This window comes from Salvia miltiorrhiza, chromosome 4, assembly GCF_028751815.1.
Source record: "Salvia miltiorrhiza cultivar Shanhuang (shh) chromosome 4, IMPLAD_Smil_shh, whole genome shotgun sequence".
Classification (NCBI taxonomy): domain Eukaryota; kingdom Viridiplantae; phylum Streptophyta; class Magnoliopsida; order Lamiales; family Lamiaceae; genus Salvia; species Salvia miltiorrhiza.
This window is the reverse complement of record NC_080390.1, coordinates 45803934-45823937: the sequence shown is the minus strand read 5'-3', so window position 1 is coordinate 45823937 and position 20004 is coordinate 45803934. Positions and strand designations below refer to the sequence as shown.

General features: G+C 36.8%; 1 protein-coding gene and 1 long non-coding RNA gene across 2 annotated transcripts; one reads left to right on the top strand and one right to left on the bottom strand.

Annotated features, from left to right (window-relative positions):
* Window positions 1-2032: 2032 nt before the first annotated feature.
* LOC131023756 (2-methylpropanoate--CoA ligase CCL4-like) lies at window positions 2033-6584 on the bottom strand. Its single transcript, XM_057953328.1, has 2 exons — window positions 6367-6584; window positions 2033-3840 (listed from the first exon to the last, which is right to left on the bottom strand). Exon 2 carries the CDS (start codon window positions 3830-3832, stop codon window positions 2189-2191), a length of 1644 nt encoding a protein of 547 aa, XP_057809311.1. The 5' UTR covers window positions 3833-3840; window positions 6367-6584; the 3' UTR covers window positions 2033-2188.
* Window positions 5458-6202, top strand: LOC131023757 (uncharacterized). Its single transcript, XR_009101515.1, has 2 exons — window positions 5458-5871; window positions 5971-6202. It is a non-coding gene; the product is annotated as an uncharacterized LOC131023757 (long non-coding RNA).
* Window positions 6585-20004: the final 13420 nt, after the last annotated feature.

Here is a 20004-nt window from a genome sequence, read left to right as displayed (position 1 = left end):
GTTGGAGCCATTCATTATAAAATAGGGAACTTATTTAATTTTGAATTTTAGCGATTTCAGGGACAATTTTAACTTATAAAAATTAGACAAAATTTGAAGTGGGTGTATATGATATGATGATAAGTAAATTACATGATTAATTGTCGAATATATTCACATGGTTCGCAGCTAACAGATTCAATCCTAGCTAGGAGGGTAAACACCATATTATTTTTTTATATTAAGCCCGTTAAAAAATTCAAAGCATCTATAATTGGAACCGATATATATATATATATATATATATATATATATATATATATATATATATATATATATATATATATATATATATAGGGGCGCGCTCCAGTGAGACCCCCTATTTTTCGTGTAACATGAGTACAATGAATAAGACATATAATACTAATGAACAAAACGTATATCTAATGAACAAGATTTGTATACTGATGAAAAATAAAATTTAAAAAATTCGTAATGAATAAGACATATAAACTATATACCGATGAATAACAAAATTCTGCTCCTTCCAGGATTCGAACCCTGCGAAAAAAAAATTACCCTCCAGATACAATATCAGCCATAGGATTGATAAAATAAACGCACCAGATCGTGCCCTAGATCTCACTAAAATTAGAGGGTCTCATTGGAGCGGCCCCCTATATATATATATATATATATATATATATATATATATATATATAGGGGAGGGCTAGAATAAAAACACTCTTAAGTGTATAAAATATAAATGATTTTCAGCCCTTAGATCATCAAGATCTACGGTTGATTCGTAACCCTGTTGGATGAATTCGTGGTCCAGGGTTCGAATCCCAAAGGTAGCAAAAAATTATTTTTCATAATTCGTAACTATGTTTGATGAATTCGTAACCTTGTTGAATAAAATTCGTACATTAAAAAACGTTTATATTCATATTTTAAGAAGTGTTTTTACCGTAGCTCTCCCATATATATATATATATATATATATATAGGGGTGGGCTACCGTGAGAGCACATCTTAAAATAAGAAATAAGAGCAATTTTTAATGTATGAATTTTATATAGAACACGTATGAATTCGCTGTATAAAGGTATGAATTGTGAAGAATAAATTTTTGCTACCTTTGGGATTCGAACTCAGGACCATAAATCCATCCCACAAGATTATGAATCAACCGTAGATCTTGATGATCTAAGGGCTGAAAATGATTCTTATTTTATATCTTAAGAAATGCTCTTATTTTAGCCCATCCCTATATATATATATATATATATATATATATATATATATATATATATATATATATAGGGGCGTGCTCCAGCGAGACCCCCTATTTTTTGTGAAACACTAGGACAATGAATAAGACACATAATACTAATGAACAAAACGTATTGCTAACGAACAAGATGTATATACTGATGAAAAACAAAATTTAAAAAATTGTTAATGAATAAGACATATATACTGATGAACAAGACAATATATACTGATGAACAATGCAGTATATACACTGAGTAACAAAATTTAAAATATTATACTCCCTCCAGGATTCGAACCCTGTGAAAAAAAATCTCCCTCCAGATACAATATCAGCCATAGGATTGATAAAATAAACGCACCAGATCGTGCCCTAGATCTCACTAAAATTAGGGGGTCTCATTGGAGCAGCCCTATATATATATATATATATATATATATATATAGGGAGAGGTTCAAATAAGAACCACTAAATAAAATTAGAACAGAGAACCATTTTAAGCCATTCGATCATCAAGATCTACGGTGGATGCATCATCTTGGTGGATGAATGCAGATCCTGGGTTCGAATCCTGAAGGGAGCAAAAATTTTAGTATTACTTTCGGATGCATTAAATTTAATAGCGAATGCATTAATTTAAATAGTAGATGCATTGATTTTAATGATTCTTATGTTCTCACGATAAGTGTGGTTCTCACTATAACCGCACCCTATATATATATATATATTATATATATATATATATATATAATGCAAAGTATAAACTTTGATTTAAAATTAGAACAAAAATGATATTTTATTGGGAATATTTTAAGAGGTATACATTGGCAGATACAAAAATGTAAAACACTAAAATGTACGAAGTAGATCACCCAAGTATACATTTAAAATTAGAGAAGTCGACAGTGGTCATGTTTGACCCGGAGTTACTCGCTAGAGCTTACTGATGTTGGAAGATCCCATGGCCTTGGCGGCCTCTCTGAGCACAAATTTCTGTATTTTTCCGGTGGAGGTTTTGGGCAACTCCGCCTTGAACACCACCGTTCGCGGCACCATATACCGCGGCATTCTCTCCCGGCAATACTCTATCACCTCCTTCTCCGTCGGTTTTGCCTTGATCCCCTCCTTCAAGCTCACGAACGCACACGGCGTCTCCCCCCAAAATTCGTCCGGTCGCGCCACCACCGCTGCCTCATTCACTGCTGGGTGCCCGTACAACACTGACTCCACCTCCACACTGCTCAGATTCTCCCCGCCGCTGATGATCACATCCTTGGACCGGTCCTTGATCTCTAGGTAGCCGTCGGGATGCATGACCCCCACGTCGCCGGTGAAGAACCATCCGTTTTTCAGCGCCTTGGCCGTGCCGTCGGCATCTTTGAGGTAGCCGAGCATCACGCAGCCCCCACTGAGAACGACCTCGCCTAAAGTCTTGCCGTCGCGCTTCACGCTCTTCCCCGTTTCAGCGTCGATCACGTCGATCTCCGTCATTGCAGGGGTCCTCACCCCCTGCCTGGCTTTCAATCTCGCCCTCTCCGTCGCCGGGAACATGTTCCACTTCTTTTTCCACGTGCAGAAGATCACAAGCCCTCCCGTCTCCGTCAGGCCGTAGCCGTGGCTCACCACGAACCCGAGAGATTCCGTCCGCAAAAGCACCGCTGCGGGCGGCGGCGCTCCGGCGGTCATAATTTCAACCGGCTTTTCTAAGGGCTTCGGATTCCCGTTAGTGAGCATGTTGAGCACCACCGGAGCGCCGCACATGTGCGTGACGTGGTAGTTGCGAATTGCTGAGAAGATGGTGGCGGCGTCAAATTTGCGGACACACACATTGGTTCCCCCGGCGGCGGCCATGCCCCAAGTGTAGCTCCAACCATTGGCGTGGAACATCGGCAGCGTCCATAGGTACACTGGTTCCTTGGGCACTGACCATGTGATTAACGAATCAATAGTCACAAGGAAGGTGCCGCGGTGGCTGTGGACGACGCCTTTGGGTGCCGAGGTGGTGCCAGAAGTGTAATTCAGAGTCAACGGATCGAATTCGCTCTCCGGCCGAACCCAATCGAAATTAGGATCGCCGTTCGCCAAAACGGTGTCGTAGTCAGAGAAAAATTCCGGCTTCAAAGCTTTTGACTCGGCGCCCTCGTCGATGAGGACGAGCCTAGGGCGCGGCAAGCTCGGCGGGAACAGAGCGATCGCTTCGAGAACAAGTGATTCGGATTGGAAATCGACGAAGACGAGCTTGGACTCGGCGTGGCGAAGGATGATAGAGATGGTGTGGGCGTTGAGGCGGAGATTGATGGTGTTGAGGACGGCTCCGGCCATGGGGATAGCGAAGTGAAGCTCGTACATAGCGGGGATGTTGGGGGCCAATACGCTGACCACATCACCGCGACTGATTCCCAAGGATGAGAGAGTCGACGCAATCTTAAGGCAACGGAGATAAGTCTCTGACCATGTGAAGGTAACGGAGCCGTAGACGATGGAGGGGCAATCGGCGTACACAGTGGAGGCTCGCTCGATGAAACTGATCGGCGTCAACGGCCTTGAGTTTGGCGAACTTGGCTTTAGCTGATCCATTTTGATATCTGAAAAAGGTGTTTGTTATGTTGGTCAATACTCAATAGGATGAATTTGCAAGTGAGATGAGGTATGTGTGTCATGTTCCATTGTCTACCATTATGTATCATTATTAATATTACACCGTTCGTCCCACTTAAATTGATCACATTCTTTTCAATACGAAATTTAAGAAGTTACTAGTATTTAGTGTTTTAAATATATTTAACAATATATAAATAGAGTGAATAAAGTGAAAGGCGAGAAAGGTCTTTCCTAATTTATTCCATAAAAAAAATTAATTAATTTAATTAGGATGATCCAAAAAAAAATATTGATCGAATTAGTTGAGATGAAAATAGTGTTATTTTATAATTATTTATTATATAAATAAAAATAATATTATATAATAAATTTTAATTAATATTTACCACTAAAAAATTAAATTGAATTAAATTCAAAAAAATTATACTCCTTCCATCCACAAAAAATATGACACTTTTGGTGGACACAAATTTTATAAAATTGGTGGTGTTTTTAATATAGTAGAGAAAAGGATCGCACCAAAATTTAAAATGAATGGTTGAGATTAAATTAAAGATGATTTTTTAGTAAATAAAAAATGTTTGTAAGGATAAAGGATAAGAAAAAGTGACCCAAAATGATAAAAATGTCATATTTTTTGTGGACGGAGAGAGTATACACTAACTTTAGAATAGTCAAATTATTAATTCAAAAATTGAAAAATAAATATATATTTTTTAGAATTCTAACTGAATTAATGAAGATTAATTTATTATCTTAAAAGTATACCAAATATAATAAATATAAAAACAAAAAAGTTGATTACAAATATAATACTCCCTCCGTCCTACTCCAATAGGCTCACCTCTTTTGGGCACGAAGATTAAGAAAATTTACTTTTTAGTAGGAAAGTGGTGTGGTTCGTACCAATTAAGTACAACTTTTTCATCCAAAAAAGAAAATGAACTTACTAGAGTGGGATATCCCAAAAAAGAAAATGAACATATTGGAGTGAAACAGAGAGAGTAAATTTAAGAGATAATTACATGTAAATACATCAATTTTGGCCAAAATTTATTTTGTATGCGTACATAAAAAAGTTCAATAAAATACACGAATTTTATTAATTACTCAATTTTAACTTCGATTTCATTTTTCCCAAATTATAAAATGACGTTCATCTATATGGCTCACCAAAAAAATATGGCATCTACATAGTCTTTGTAACTCATCGGAATCAAATTTGGATAAATAATAAAGTTCATATATTTTATTGAACTTTTCTAAGTACGCTTTGAAAATGAATTTTTTTTGTCAAAATTGATGTATTTACATGCAATTAATCCTAAATTTAAAATTCAAAACTCAACCCAACGAGCTTTAAAAATGATTAAAAATTTAGGCCAAAACGATTACTACATCCATCCACGAACAATTGTTTTAAAGTAAGGAGGCACGAATTTTTAAAAAAATTGTGTTTTTATTTATTAAGTGAAAAAATGAACCCAAGCATAAAAAAAAATTAATTAAATTAGTAAGCGAAAAATGAAACACATTTAGTGAGTAAAAAAAAATCCATAAATTATTACTAAAAATAAATTAAAACAACATTTTATGAACATACTTAAATGACAAATTATGACGACATTTTGGCTACCCGCACAACACACAGCCACCCACACAACTCACGAGCACACATATCAGACACAAACACACCGCACGCACACACTCACACAGCCACCCTCTCCCTCTCTCGGCTCCTCTGCCGCCGCCAACCGACGGCGGCGAGAGCCGCCTCCACGGCTGTCATCGCTCCTCCGGTTCTCTCTCTCTCTCTCCCTCTAACTCTCTCATCTTTCCCATGACGAACGGCGTAAATCGCTGCCGCCTCCCCTCTTTCGGCCGGAACAGCAGCCCCAACGGCCACGCCGCCGCCACTCTTCCTTTTTTCTTTTCTTTTTTTCCATATCTGGCGCCGCCCCTTTCGTCCTCGCTGGCGGTCTCACGGCGAGGAAAAGCCGCCGCCGCCATTCAAGGTAAGCCCTTTGTTTTACGTTTATCTTCTTTTTTCATCTATATATATATACACACACACATAATAATAACTCCCCTTCCCTCTTTCTTTACTTCGGCAGAACGGAAGCCACCGCGGCTCCGCCGCCTTGGTTCGGTCCCCGACACCCCTCGACTCGACATACGAGACAAAGACTCAAACCAAAACAGCTGTCCATACATAGAGAATTAGGGATATGGTAGATTCAAATTTAAAAATATGTATCTTGCAATATGTATCAAGATCTGTAATTTATTGCTCGTTTCCTTCGATCATCAAAGTATTTGTGAAATTCAGTTCATAATCTTGAGAAATTGTGTGGGTTGTCGTTGTCTGTGGTGTTTTCTGGAATTAAACAAGAAAGAGTTGGGAGAATTCAGTTTATGATTTCACTTTTGTGATTGTCGTTTATGCAGTACATATGGTTTGGATTTGCTTTATGGAAGTAATGAAAAGAATAGATAGAATATTTCTTTACCTTGAAACTTGATGCAGTTGAGCGTGAGAAATGGCAAGAAGGAATGAGAGATTTGCAAGAGTTTGGGAATGTTTATGGATGAAGATGTGACCCCCGGAAAGATAAGAAATTTTTTAGAAAAGTTGTCCGATGCATTACTAACGAGGAACTTTTATATGTATGACTAGAACAATCTAGATGCACAATGACTTTTGGGGAATATCTATGAAGCAAATAAATAGACATAAAAGAAGAGGATTATACACTTATTAAGTACCAAAGACTAATGCATTTGAATGCAAAGAAAATCAAAAAATTAATCAACCTTCTAAATTCCCGTTGAGATACGACAAATTGACAGCCTTCATTTTAAACGCTACTTTCTCCGTCCAGTGTGGTCTTTTTACTATTTTCATCTGTCCATAATAAGTGTGATCTTTTCATTTTAAGACATATATTTTTATACTTTTATCTCATTCACACATAATATTTATAAAAAAAAAACTCATCTCACATGTCATTTATTAATTAACTAACAATTCAACTTTGGTGGGATCATTTCTCTATTTTATACACATCTCCCACTATTTTCTTAAAATTCGTGCCCTCACATCCACACCACACTTATCGTGGACGGAGGGAGTATAACTTACTGTGTACTTCCTCTATTCCATTACAAATGTCTAACTTTTTACAAATGTTTCACTTTCTATAATGAGATGTCTCGTTATAAATGTCTCGTTCTTTTCTCGACAACATATTCTCTCTCTATATCTAATATTTAAATAATTTTCACCAACCTACTTAATCTACTATTGCACATTTCTTAATATTCGTGTCTAAAAGTAATGGAACATTTATAATGGGACGGAGAGAGACATTAATATTTTTTGGAGCAGTTTTTTTTGTTGGAAATTAGACTATTCAAGCTTCCTAGAGGTATATTGCACATCCCCTAATTCATTCTCAATCAAAGTAGAAAAAATATTTTGAAGTTGGTTGTTCTATTGAAATTTTCTGTGTCAAGATGCTAAGACGAAGATGATAGGATATTGTATGAAATAAAATAAGGGTGAGATCAAAATGGTCTCATCCTTTCACAATTAACAAAGTCTCCACCAATGGAGCAATTGAATTGAAAGACAATGATGAAAGGACCTTTGTGGTCAATGGACAATAAATCAAGACGTATTTTCCCTCGGAGCCAAGAGCCGAGGTGTCCGTTATCACTCTTGTCGAGCCATGATCTCACCTAGAAGACGTCGGGCTCACGACGTTAAACTAAGCGTTAATTGGGAGGCACCCCAACAAGGTATCTTTACTTGTGCATATTTCAATTAGATATACATATATCAGCATATATATAGTTATATATATATATACATACATACATATATATATATATATATATATATATATATTTATGTACGTGTATTTTTCATATTTTCTATCTATTATTTTTAATCTATTGCTAGTATTATTTTTCTACATGTTAATCTATTGATGTTTCTAGTTCATTTCTTACATATCTAGGATGATGAGTTCATGATTTATTTGTAATTTAATCGGTGAATTTGTATTGGGGGGATGATCACCCCATAGCGGAACACTTTTGTGTTCCCACCCAAGAAACCCCCCGTCTTCCATGATATCCACCTCGATCGGTGTTTCCTTATGCAACAACACTTCTTAACCGTCGGTTCGAGACTTCTTTGGATTCTCAAGGAAAGACAGTGACTTGTCTACTTTCCATTGCCGAATTCGACCCTCCCCACCATCTCTATCTTTGGGAAGCATGCCAACATTGGCATGACACAACTCGTCCATCTCGCTGCGGTCATCGAGGACATCCATGCCGTGCCACAAACACCTGAGGGCGAGGAGGAAGAGCATGCCTATGGGATGGGTGGCGAGTTGCCACAAAACCCCCTAGATCACCAAGCATGGGGTGCACCACCGTCTCCTTTTTATGGGCCGAATTTGAGGATAAGATGATAGGTCATTTTGACGCTTTGCAAGCCGCCAACTTGGAGCAATTTGAGGCGATTCAAGCAGAGCAACGACGGAAATACGAAGCCTTTATACGCCATCAAGGGGAAGAGATGCACCGACATGAGGAGCATATGCGCATGTTCCACGCCTTCCACGACCCTTTTACGCCTTCATCGCCCGTTGTGAGTTTGAGACAACTTATCATTCTCTTTTCCTCCAAACTCATTTCCACTTTGTGAAATAAGTTTAAGGGGAAGATAGATTATGTAACAGTCCGGCTCCAAAGTTGATGGTTGTCCCCACAAACCAACACGAGTCTTTTCTAGCGTGTTTTGTCCTCACTCGCATGCTCCCCGAGAAACTTCTCAAGGGATCACCCATCCTGGAATTGCTCCAAGCTAAGCACGCATAACCTTGAAGTTTCTTCCATGTGGGCACAATAAAAGAAGATACATCTTGTTGGTATGAGTAGCCTAATCAAATCATTTAAGTTCTCCTTGAATATGTCGTTCCATTCCAATATATACTTGAAATCCCTCTCGTTCAGGTATGTTCCGGTTCATCCTTGCGCCCCTTCGCTTGAAAGTCTCAATCGGAGCCGCTCCTTGTCCATGCCTCTTTTGCACCGACGATCACTCCGCACTTCGTCCCCGGGCTTCACATGCCCACCAGCTTCCGCTTGGTTCATCCCCGAACCACACCGTACTGGGAGAGGTTCGGCTCTGATACCACATGTAACAGTCTGACTCCAGAGTTGACGGTTGCTCCCACAGACTAACACGAATATTTTCCAACGTGTTTTGTCCTCACTCGCATGCTCCCCGAGAAATTTTCCAGGGGGTCACCCATCCTGGAATTGCTCCAAGATAAGCACGCTTAACCTTGGAGTTTCTTCCACGTGAGCACTAGAAAAGAAGATGTATCTTGTTGGTATGAGTAGCCCAATCAAATCCTTTAAGCTCTCCTTAAATATGTCGTTTCATTCCAACATATTCTTGAAATCCCTCTCGTTCGGGTATGTTCCGATTCATCCCTACGCTCTTTCGGCAATGTTGTGCTGAGATAAAGTTCTTCACTCGAAACTTCCACACAGAATAGTTTCTCAACGGAGAATATCGGAAGAGGTGACACGCTGCCAGGGTTAGTAGACATGATAAAGAAGGAAAAGTAACAGAAAAAAACGTACTAAGGCAAGTTGGAGAAAGACAGGTAAAAATTATTTTGAAAAACCCTTTCTAAAGGATCTAGTTCAGTAGAACTGGATCAAAACAAATTGTTCTTTCGAATAACCTACTCTGATACCAATTGTTGGGTCCCTTGAGGGTTGAAAGGACAGGTCTATAGGGAGGGAGAATACACCTGTAGACTATTTTCAAAAACAAGGTTACTTAAAACAACACCTTTGTTCTGAAAAACAGTTAGACTGATTTGAAAGTGCACGCTTCAGATGACAAAGGGTGGCGACTGAAACTGAAATGAAGGTTCAGTGGGTGACTTCAGTTAATTGATCTGGTCAATTAACTCTCAGTCCAAGTAAGACTTCAGTCGTATGTAAAACATAGTAGAATTACTTGTTTAACTGACTATCAAAAGATTGATAAGTTAAACCTATAACTCTAGCAGCGAAATATTAAACTTAGTGAAATAGCCTTGAAAGATTTTTTTCACAGAGAATTCCTTAGTTACTCTTTTCAGTTAATCAGTATTAGAGAAACAGAATTATGCGCAAGTACTGAATATAAAACAAGTAAGAACACAAGGGATTTTTACATGGTTCAGAAAATAACGTTCTTACATCTACGGCCAGATGATTAGTCTGACAATCACTCGCTAGTGCTTACGGGTGCACAACAAATCTGACTGCAATGCGTACGGGTGCAAAGCAAACCTGAACAACTGTTCCAGTACCAACACACTGAGTTGGATTTTTCTTTCCCCTCTTAGTGCGATAACACACACTAAGAACTCTAAGTCAGAACACTGGTATGGACTCGCTCTAACTTCAAATGCTTAACTCTAAACAAAGAGAGGTTTGAACTTATTTTCCAACTAGGATTACTTGAGAACAGACTCTCGCGTAATCAGAATCTAGGCTTAGGATGTATATGAGATATATGCCTAGAAATCTAAGAGAGCTTTGATGATCAAATATTCTGATGGCTTAAGCTTTGATGACTCTCTTCTTCGATTCAATCTTTCGTAGACGGTTGAGCTTGGGTAGCAATTTCTGCAGAGCTTCGGCTATGTAATTGAATCGGTCAAGATTTGCGGTTGATCCTCGGCGCTATTTATAGATGCAGTTCCGAATAGTTCCGTTGGAGAGAAGGTCTTCAAAATTCCTGCCATTGTGAGATGTAGTCACTTCATGGGCTGAGGTGGCAATCTTTGCAAGCTCATTCACACTTGAATTTGAATCGGTGTTGTCTTGGAGCTTGTTATTTCTGCAGCTTTAAGTGAAAAGAGGAAGTTTGGTCCTTGCAAGGACGGTCGTCAAATCCTCTGCATTTAATGCTCCGTACATGGCATTTAATGCTGCATGTCTGATACTCCTTGGTTCAGTCAAGAGTAGAAAGGTCGTTGGCCCTTCTCACTTTGCTTCAGTTGTATGATGACATGAATCCTTTGAGTAGCTTCTGACTGGAACTTGCATTCAATCTTCAAACAGGGAATGTCTCATGATGCTTCAGTCGAAATGACTTCAGTTGCGCTGTCTTTATTCATCAGTCAGAAAGCCAGAGTCCTATTCTAAGCGCTTTGAACTCTAACACTTGAGTTCAACGAAAAAGACTAATGCTATAGAAAGAATCTAAGAGATTTTGGTATCATCAAAACAAGGGCAATGATATTTCATTCATTTCTCTACACTAACTTATAAGCTAAATTATCCAATTAAACACATTGATAACTTATAAACTCTTGACACATTTGATGTGTGTATTTTAGTTGTTCATATTCTTGGATTATTTATGCTTTAATCGAATTTAATATACACAATAAGGTGAATTTTGGTGCAGGAATTGATGAGATTAATGTTAACAGAGTCGAAAGAAAGAAAATAGAATATAAAGCATTTTGATGCAAATAACTGAAGAAGCGAAAGTGCAAAAGTCCAAGACTATTTTAAAGAATTATAATCATTTATTATTTATGCTAATTAATTAGCCCATTAAAGTCGTGGGCTATTAAGCATATATAGGGCACTTTGACTTTGGTTTTTGGGAATTAACAAGTTCGGATGATTCTGGCGGCTAGGTAATTAGATTCCTAGGTGGGGAGCTTTGGCAGATTTATCATATAGCAATTGGAACTTTGGCGGCTGGAGTTTACTTGGCAGATCAGAGGGTTTGGACGACTAGAACTAGAAGACTTCCGGCAGCGATTGTAGTAGATTGGTTGCTTTAATTCACGTATTTATTTTCTTGCTTTCATAGTCTGAACTTTGGTGTAAGTTTGATTAATTTGGATTGATCAATTGAAGTGTTCCGTAACAATTTTATTTATTTAAATTCATTCGATTATTCCCTAAAAAAAAAAAATTCATTCGATTATTTATTATGTTTGTTTTATTTAATTTTATTGTGTTTTATTTTAATAGCATGCGTAGCTAATTTCTAGTCTAAAATCTGTGAGATCTAATTGTTCGTTTAATTGATTCAATTGGATTTTGATTTGTTCCCTGAGCAGAGTGCTTTAATATGATTTTCTTGAGCCTGATCACCTTAGGTTAATTCAGATTAGTGTCAATTAGTTCCTCCATCCATAATTGTTGGAATCGGGCTAATTAGTGACGAAGTAATCGTACCAGTAGTGGGGGAAAAATTGGTAGATTAATTATTACGTGTGTTTCTTGGGTAATTTATCTAAATTGGGTTCCTCTATCTTAATGCTATTGAAATATTAAATCTAGGTCTAGCGTCTATAGCTAGGTCGTGTTTTAATAAGAGAAATAGTTAGGTGTGGCGTCTACAGCTAACTATCGACAAAGTAAGTGAGAATTGGGGTACGTCCGCTGCATTCACGGTATCATATAACTGGTTGGTCTATGAGAATTAATTTATCTTTGGGTCTATGATCAGAGTAATGACTAGTGTGGATTTATTCGAAATCGAATCCGTTTTATATATTCTTGATTATTATCTTGTTGCTAGTTTAGTTGATTTATTGCTTTTTTAGTTATAATCTATTCTCCAATTTAAGTCGTGGTGGCTACACCAAACTTATTTTTTAGGAAATTGAGTGCATTTACCCGTTCTCTGTAGTTCAACCCTGCTTATTGCTATACTAATTTAATTATTGGTAAGATTGCAGGAATTATTTGGTGGTATACGACGATCACCAACATTACATCTTCTAAACTTTTGAAACTTCTCATAAATTACTGGAACTTGTAAATTCTCTTAAATAAGCTTAGGGAAACACCGGCTTAATGCAATTAATAGCATAGCACATGAACTAGTGTGTTATTATGCTTGTATTTTTACTCCGGTTCAACTAATTAATAGGATAACTCATGAACTCATGTGTTATATGCTCCCTTCGTCCCGACTATTTTGAGACTTTTTTTTTGGCACTGGAATTAATAAAGTAGTGTTTTATGTGAAATTGAAAAAGTGAAAAGGCAAAAAGTGAAAAGGCGAATAAAGGATAAAATTTTTGCCAAATAAAGAAATATCTCAAAATAGGTGGAACACTAAAAAAGAAAAGTGTCTTAAAATAGGTGGGACGGAGGCAGTATTTTGCTTGTATTTTTACTCCGGTTGTTAGAGCACCCACATCGGTACTAGATGGGGGCTTACTCGAGTAAGCTTCCCTTCGAGTAAGCCCGATGTGGGTGAGGGATGACTCGAGTCTTACTCATTTAAATGACTAAGACTCATTCAGCTTAAAATCAGGTGTGTGCATTGCATGTTCGGAATTAAAAAAAAATAAATCAAAAATTCAAATTCTATTCGACTGTTGAGGATTTTTTTTCCCTTCTTTTTTTCCTATTTGACCGTTTGAATTTTTTTTCTATTTGAACGTTGCTTTTTTTTTAATTTTCTTCTATAAATATGTAGTTCCTCCACCACAATTCATACACACAATTCTCTTCATCACCTCTCTCTCACACTACCTCAATTTTTCTCTTCATCCTCTCATTCAAACTCTTCAAAAATGGATCCAAACAATCCCGACTACTATCCCCCAAATTGAATCCCCGATCTTACCGGCGACTATCATCTCGATTTATCGGGATGCAACTTTGGGGAGGAGCCCCAAGCCGGCAACGAGGCGCCGGCGGCGGAGAGTGCCTCGAAGGCGCCGATGAAAGGCAGGCGGTGGAAGGCGGTAGCCCCCTCCCGAATGCAAGGAGTACATAGCGAAGTTCGACACCAAGCTCGAACGAATGATGGAGCTGTACGACACAAAGAATGCCCTCAAGAGGGAGATTCATGACGATCGGATCATCTTCATGAAGACCTTCGACATGATTCCAGAGCAGCTAGAATGACACAAGGAACGGGTGGCGACAATTCTAGCTCGGAAAATGGGTGGTGGAAACTAGATAGTTTTTTTTAAGTAGTTTTTAATTATGTCTTTTGTTTTTTTTTTATGTAATTTGTTGGTTTTTTAAATTAATGAAATTTTAAGTTGAAGTAATTGTGTCATTTAAATTGGTGCAATTTAAATTAAATAAAAAATACAAAAATAAAAAATAAAGAGAATGAGTCACCTCACTGTAGGCTCCTTACTCATAACTGGTCCCCACTCTATTTAGTATAAGAAGTTTACTCAACCAATATAGATGCTTTTAGAACTGGTGATTTCGCAGCTTGGTAGATAACTGTCGTTTTGCTTAATGATAGTTAGGGGTGGGAATCGGGTCGGGTTCGGGTACCCTACCCGAACCCGAAAATCAGTGAAAAATAGTACCCGATCCCGAACCCGATTACTAAATCGGGTACCCTAATACCCGACTCGGGTATCCGAATCGGGTATTCGGGTACCCGAATTTACCCGAGCTGTTAATGAATTGGATGCCCAAAAATCAAAATGCTTCCAGATCCAGAAATGTAGGGGTGGGAGAAGAGGCAGAGGACGATGGTCGGAGGCTCGGAGGCGGCGCGGCGCTGTTGCTGTGGGAGAAGAGGCAGATCCAGAAAAGAACATGCCTGAGGGGGCGGCGGCACGAAAACCTCTCGACGGCGTCGCGGTGGAAGGGAGGGCAGCGGAACACTGGGGGTTGATTCTGGTGGTGGCCGTCGATGGGTGCAGAGGGGCGAATCGAACATGACGCCTGCTGTCGGAGCTAGGAAGCGGCGCCGGCGACTGGAGACTGCTGCTGCTGCGCGGAGGCGACTCGAGACTGCTGCTGCGCAGTGGTCAGGTGGGGGAGACCGGCGACGGGGTCGCCGCTCAGGTACGGAGGCGTGCGTGTCCGAATTTGGGATTTGGGGTTTGCGAAATTGGATTTCAATTGGAAATTGGAATTTGGGATTTGGGGTTTGCAAAATTGGTTTGCGAAATTGGATTTGGGGTTTGCGAAATTGGAACTTGGGAAATGGGATTGGGAAGGCCGAAGGGATTCAACAAGGGAAGTGGATTACAGCTGTGCCGAATTGCCTATTAAGTCAATTAATTCGGGTATTTCAGGTATACCCGATACCCGATTTTTTTACACCCTAACTACCCGAACCCGACCCCGACCCCTAATTTTTCGGGTATAGGGTACCCGATACCCGATTTTTTCGGGTCGGGTATCGGGTACCCGATTACCCGATCCCGAAATTCCCAGCCCTAATGATAGTTGGTTAATAATACTATCTCCCTACTCAAGTTACTTATCATACAACAAAATTCGCAACAAATGGAGCTTTAAACATTAATCCGACTAATTATTCTAATTATGCTAACTAAGATAGTTTAAAGAGCCACATTAATCCAACAAATAGTTTATTCCTTAACTTACCCTATATACTCCCTCCGTCTCCCAAATAACTTTCTAGTAGAGGACAATACGAATTTTAAGGAATAATTGTTAAATGTATTGATAATAGAGAAAAAAATATTATAATTAATATTGAAAGTGGTAAAATGTTTTATAATTAATATTGAGAATGATGAAAGGTTGAAAATTAAGAATAAATAAAGTATTATTAGTGGTGGAGTAATGTCCCAAAATGGATATGAAGTTTTTTGGAGACGTTCCAAAACGAAAATATAAGAAGTTATTTGGGGGACGGATGGAGTATATGTATAAGGATTTCCTCTCCTCCATGTACTTTTATACTCATTTATCCCATTAATAATAATTCACTTCTTATTCGTCTATCCCATTAATAGCGTGTCAGTCCAAAAAAGAAAACCAATTTTTCTCATAAAAAATTATGGACTTTATTATTTTTATTTTTTAATTATTCTTATTTTTAATAATCATGCTAAATAGTATTCCCTTCGTCCCAATAGTAGTGTCCCATAGCTTTTGGATATGAAAATTAAAAAATGTGTAAAAAGTAGATAAAGTGGGTTGGTGGAAATTATTTAAATATTAGGTATAAAGAGAAAATATATTACCAAAAAAAGAATAAGATATTTGTATTGGAACGTTCCAAAAAGGAAAGTGAGTCATTACTATTGGGACGGAGGGAGTAATAAGCAGTTATAAGTGGGAAGGGAGTACAAAAGTATAAGTTCCCATCTGTTTTCGTTGAATATTGCATAATTTAACAAAGGATTCCCCCTTGACACAGTTTTTTTTAACAAATTTACTTGGGCTATCTAATAATCCAAAAGTCCAAAACTAAAATAAAGCCAAATAATATATTTATATTGGTGAAACAAAAATCTACGCCCAATCTAAAACGATAAAAGCAATAAACGAGACCATAATTTTATGTGGTTCGATCATAAGATCTATGTCCACGGTGGATCTTCCGCGTTTTTCACTATATCTCAAGAGGTTACATCTTACAAGTTGGTAGATGAATCAATCCCCCCTATTCTAGTGATAAAACCTATATTTATTACCATATGAATGAAACCTAAAGCCTTTAGGCCCATTAACTTAGATAATTGGGCCTAAGCCCTATTACATTAATTCTTGTCTCTGACTTGAGTCTTTAGTGTTGGGAGCTCAATTACTTCTTGACCGCGCAGGCACTTCGAAAACCTAAAGCCTTTAGGCCCATTTATCTTTTTTTTTTTTATGTTAACGACTACATTTATCTTTAATATTTTAAAACGACTATTTTATTAGTCCACTTATATATTTTTGTGAATGAAAATAATACAAAGAATATGAATGAAATGTGACAAATGACGCTCCTTTGGTCCCAATTTTTAGTATCCATATTTTCATTTTAGTTCGTTTCATTTTTTGGTATTCATTTTTATTTTTATTAAAAGTAGGTGGGATCCCTTACCCCACTTTAATTACTTTAACACTCACACAAAATGTGAGACTCGTATTCCACTCACAACACACTCAACCACTTTATTAAAACTCGTGTCACTTTCAAATGGATGCTAAAAGTTGAAATGGGGAGAGTAATATTTTTTTGTGATTGATACATAATACAAAACTTACAAGAGATAATGATGAAAGTTTGGACTGGAATTTGTAGAAGATGAGGTTTCCTTGTGCGGACGTTAGCATGGTGTGGACTCTTCACATATTTTAATACTCCATCCGTCCCAGTAATAATGTTCCAAAAAAATAAAATACTCAAATTAAGAAAATGTAGATAAAGTAAGAGAAAGATAAAGTAAATAAGAAGAGAGATAGAGATAGAGTAGATAAAGTAAATTATTTCCTGTTTTGGGTTGAGATATTTTAAATGGGACGCTCAAAAAGAAAACTTTGGAGGTTATTATTGGGACGGAGGAAGTAAAACATTTGTAAGAGCATCACATTGGTTCAGTATGCTTCATACTTAATGGAGTGGTGAACCACTTATGAGTAAGGAGCCCACATTGGGGTGACTCTCTTACTTATTCTCTTTAGTTTTGATTTTTGTATTTTTCATTTAACTTTAATTGCACCAATTTAAATAACACAATTACTTCAAATTAAAATTGTATTAATTTAAAAAACCTACACGGACGACCCTTCCCTCCTTCGCTTAAGGCGCCAGCGCCTTCTCCTTGTAGGCTACCGCCGCCCGCCGCCCGCCTTTCTTCGGTGCATTCGAGGCACTCTCCGCCGCCGGCTCGGGGATCCTCCCCCAAGTTGAATCCCGATAAATCGGGATGGTAATCATCGGTAAGGTCTCGAGGATCCAATTTGGGGAGTTGTAGTCGGGATTATTTGGATCCATTTTTGAAGAGTTTGAATGAGAGGATGAAGAGAAAAATTGAGATAGTGTGAGAGAGAGATGATGAAGAGAATTGTGTGTGTGAATTGTGGTGGAGGAACTAAATATTTATAGAAGAAAATAAAAAAAGCAACAGGTAAATAGGGTGAAAGAAAAAAAAAATTAATTTCAAACAGTCAAATAAAAAAAAGAAGGAAAAGAAAATAAAAAGAATGAAAATGCCTCAACGGTCGAATAGGATTCAAATTTTGATTTTTTATTTATTTATTTCAAGAGTGCAATGCACGCGCCTGATCAAACGCCAAATGAGTGTTACCCGTTTAAACGAGTAAGACTCGGGTCCCCTTGCTCCCACATCGGCTTACTCGATGGGAAGCTTACTCGAGTAAGCCCCCGTCGAGTCACCGATGTGGGTGCTCGAAATGTTCTATTAGACAATTTCATAGGATACTTATAAGTTTTCCATAAGAATATATGAGTGATCGGCTAAGTGTGAACGTCAGCACAAAAAGATTTGTATTTGTGAAAAGTGCCTATCATAGTTGTTGAAAATTGTAAAATTCAATTTGTACTATTGTTTAATCTTTGCTTGATTTCAAAATAAATAAATACTATCGTTTTCTTTTTAACAATCTCCTATCACTAAATTACACATATAAAAAAAAAAAGGGAACTTACCGCTACAACCTTATTAATCTTATTTATTCCATGCCTTTTTTGGAAGGTAGAATGAGAAAGATGGTACAAGTTTATTTTTAGGGTGCATTCTTTTTAATGAAAAATGATGGAAAATATATATTTAACCCTTTATTCACTATTTTCACATATTCTGTAGAAAGGATAATTTTCATTGAGCAAAATAAAAAATATTCGGGCAACCCCTTTTTCCTCATTTTCACTTCAATTTATGATAATATTATCATAGGGGATTGATGTGATAATATTTTTTTAGGGGTATTGATGTGATAAGCTATATTTTCCACTTTAAAGAATATGAGATAAAAAAGATGGGGAGAATAATATTTAAATATATTTTTTTATCGCTTTTTTCTTGTGATAAATTTACACAAAAAAAGGTACACTTAATGTTTGAAATGGCACTAATTAAGAAAAATACAATCAAAACAAAATACTTAAATAAAAGGGAGGAAGTAATCGTATTCCTTTTCCCATCTTTTTACACTGAAAACTAAACTGATTCAGGCCACTAGTTAATGGGCATCACTTCTATCCGATTATGGGCATCAATGGGCCTTGTCTCTATTTGGATTCAGGCCACTTGTTAAATGTAGTTTGAAACTTTTGTGAAAAATATTTAATAATGTATCTAAAATAATTTATGACTATTATTTCTTGCATCAACTACGTCTGCTCATGCGATGAGCATCGAAGTTGAACGACATATTTAAATAAATAGATATAAATATTAAATTGAATTAAAATATAATTAAAATATAAATTATGTTTTAAAAATAAAATAAAATAAAATAATCCACATCAATTACTAAATAAAATTCAAATTAGGAAACATAAATTTTCAACTTTGTATAAAATGTAATGATAATTATTGTTATTAAACAATTAAAAAATATTTGATAATGAAAATTAACATTACACATTATTATTATAGTGGATTACACATCATAATAAATAAATTAAGAAATATTTTCGTACACAAATATAAATAAAAAGTCATATTTGAAATTATATTTTCAATATATATGACTAATTATTCATCTATAAAGTTATCTTAAGATTAATATTTTTTTTTGAAAAAAAGAGTTATAACATGAACCAAAATATTTTCTTCATCTTTATTACATTCTAAACTGTTATAATAATAATAAAAAAAATCTACATATGTAAAACACAAAATATGGTATGATGAGAGAGATTCACGAGAGTAAGAAACAAATGATCGAGATATAACATATTCAGAGGGCTGAGTGTGTGAGCCCTTGTAAACTATTTCTTTTTGTCGGCCTTTAAGTAATAAAAAAATGAGAAGGTAATTATTTTTTTTATTTTTTCTATTGACAATAGTAGAACCATGTAGAGCTACCTGATCGATCGGTTGTCTTGCAACCATAAAATAAGGAATTCTAAGGTTAATGAAATTCTCCTCTTCAATTAGGATCGTAGACGTATGAGCACTTTACTCAGAATCACCTTAAATTATTTGTGCTTTACCTTTCAGTTTATTAATTGTTTTCAACCGTCATACATTCAACACATTTACACTACATTATTCCTGGCCCATTCAAAGTTAACCTGACTAATGCACAAGAGCTGATTAATATTTTCGTAAGAGTATTCATATTTTAGTGAGTAAACAAACCACCGAATTCTGCATCCTCAATTAGTCATTAGTCCA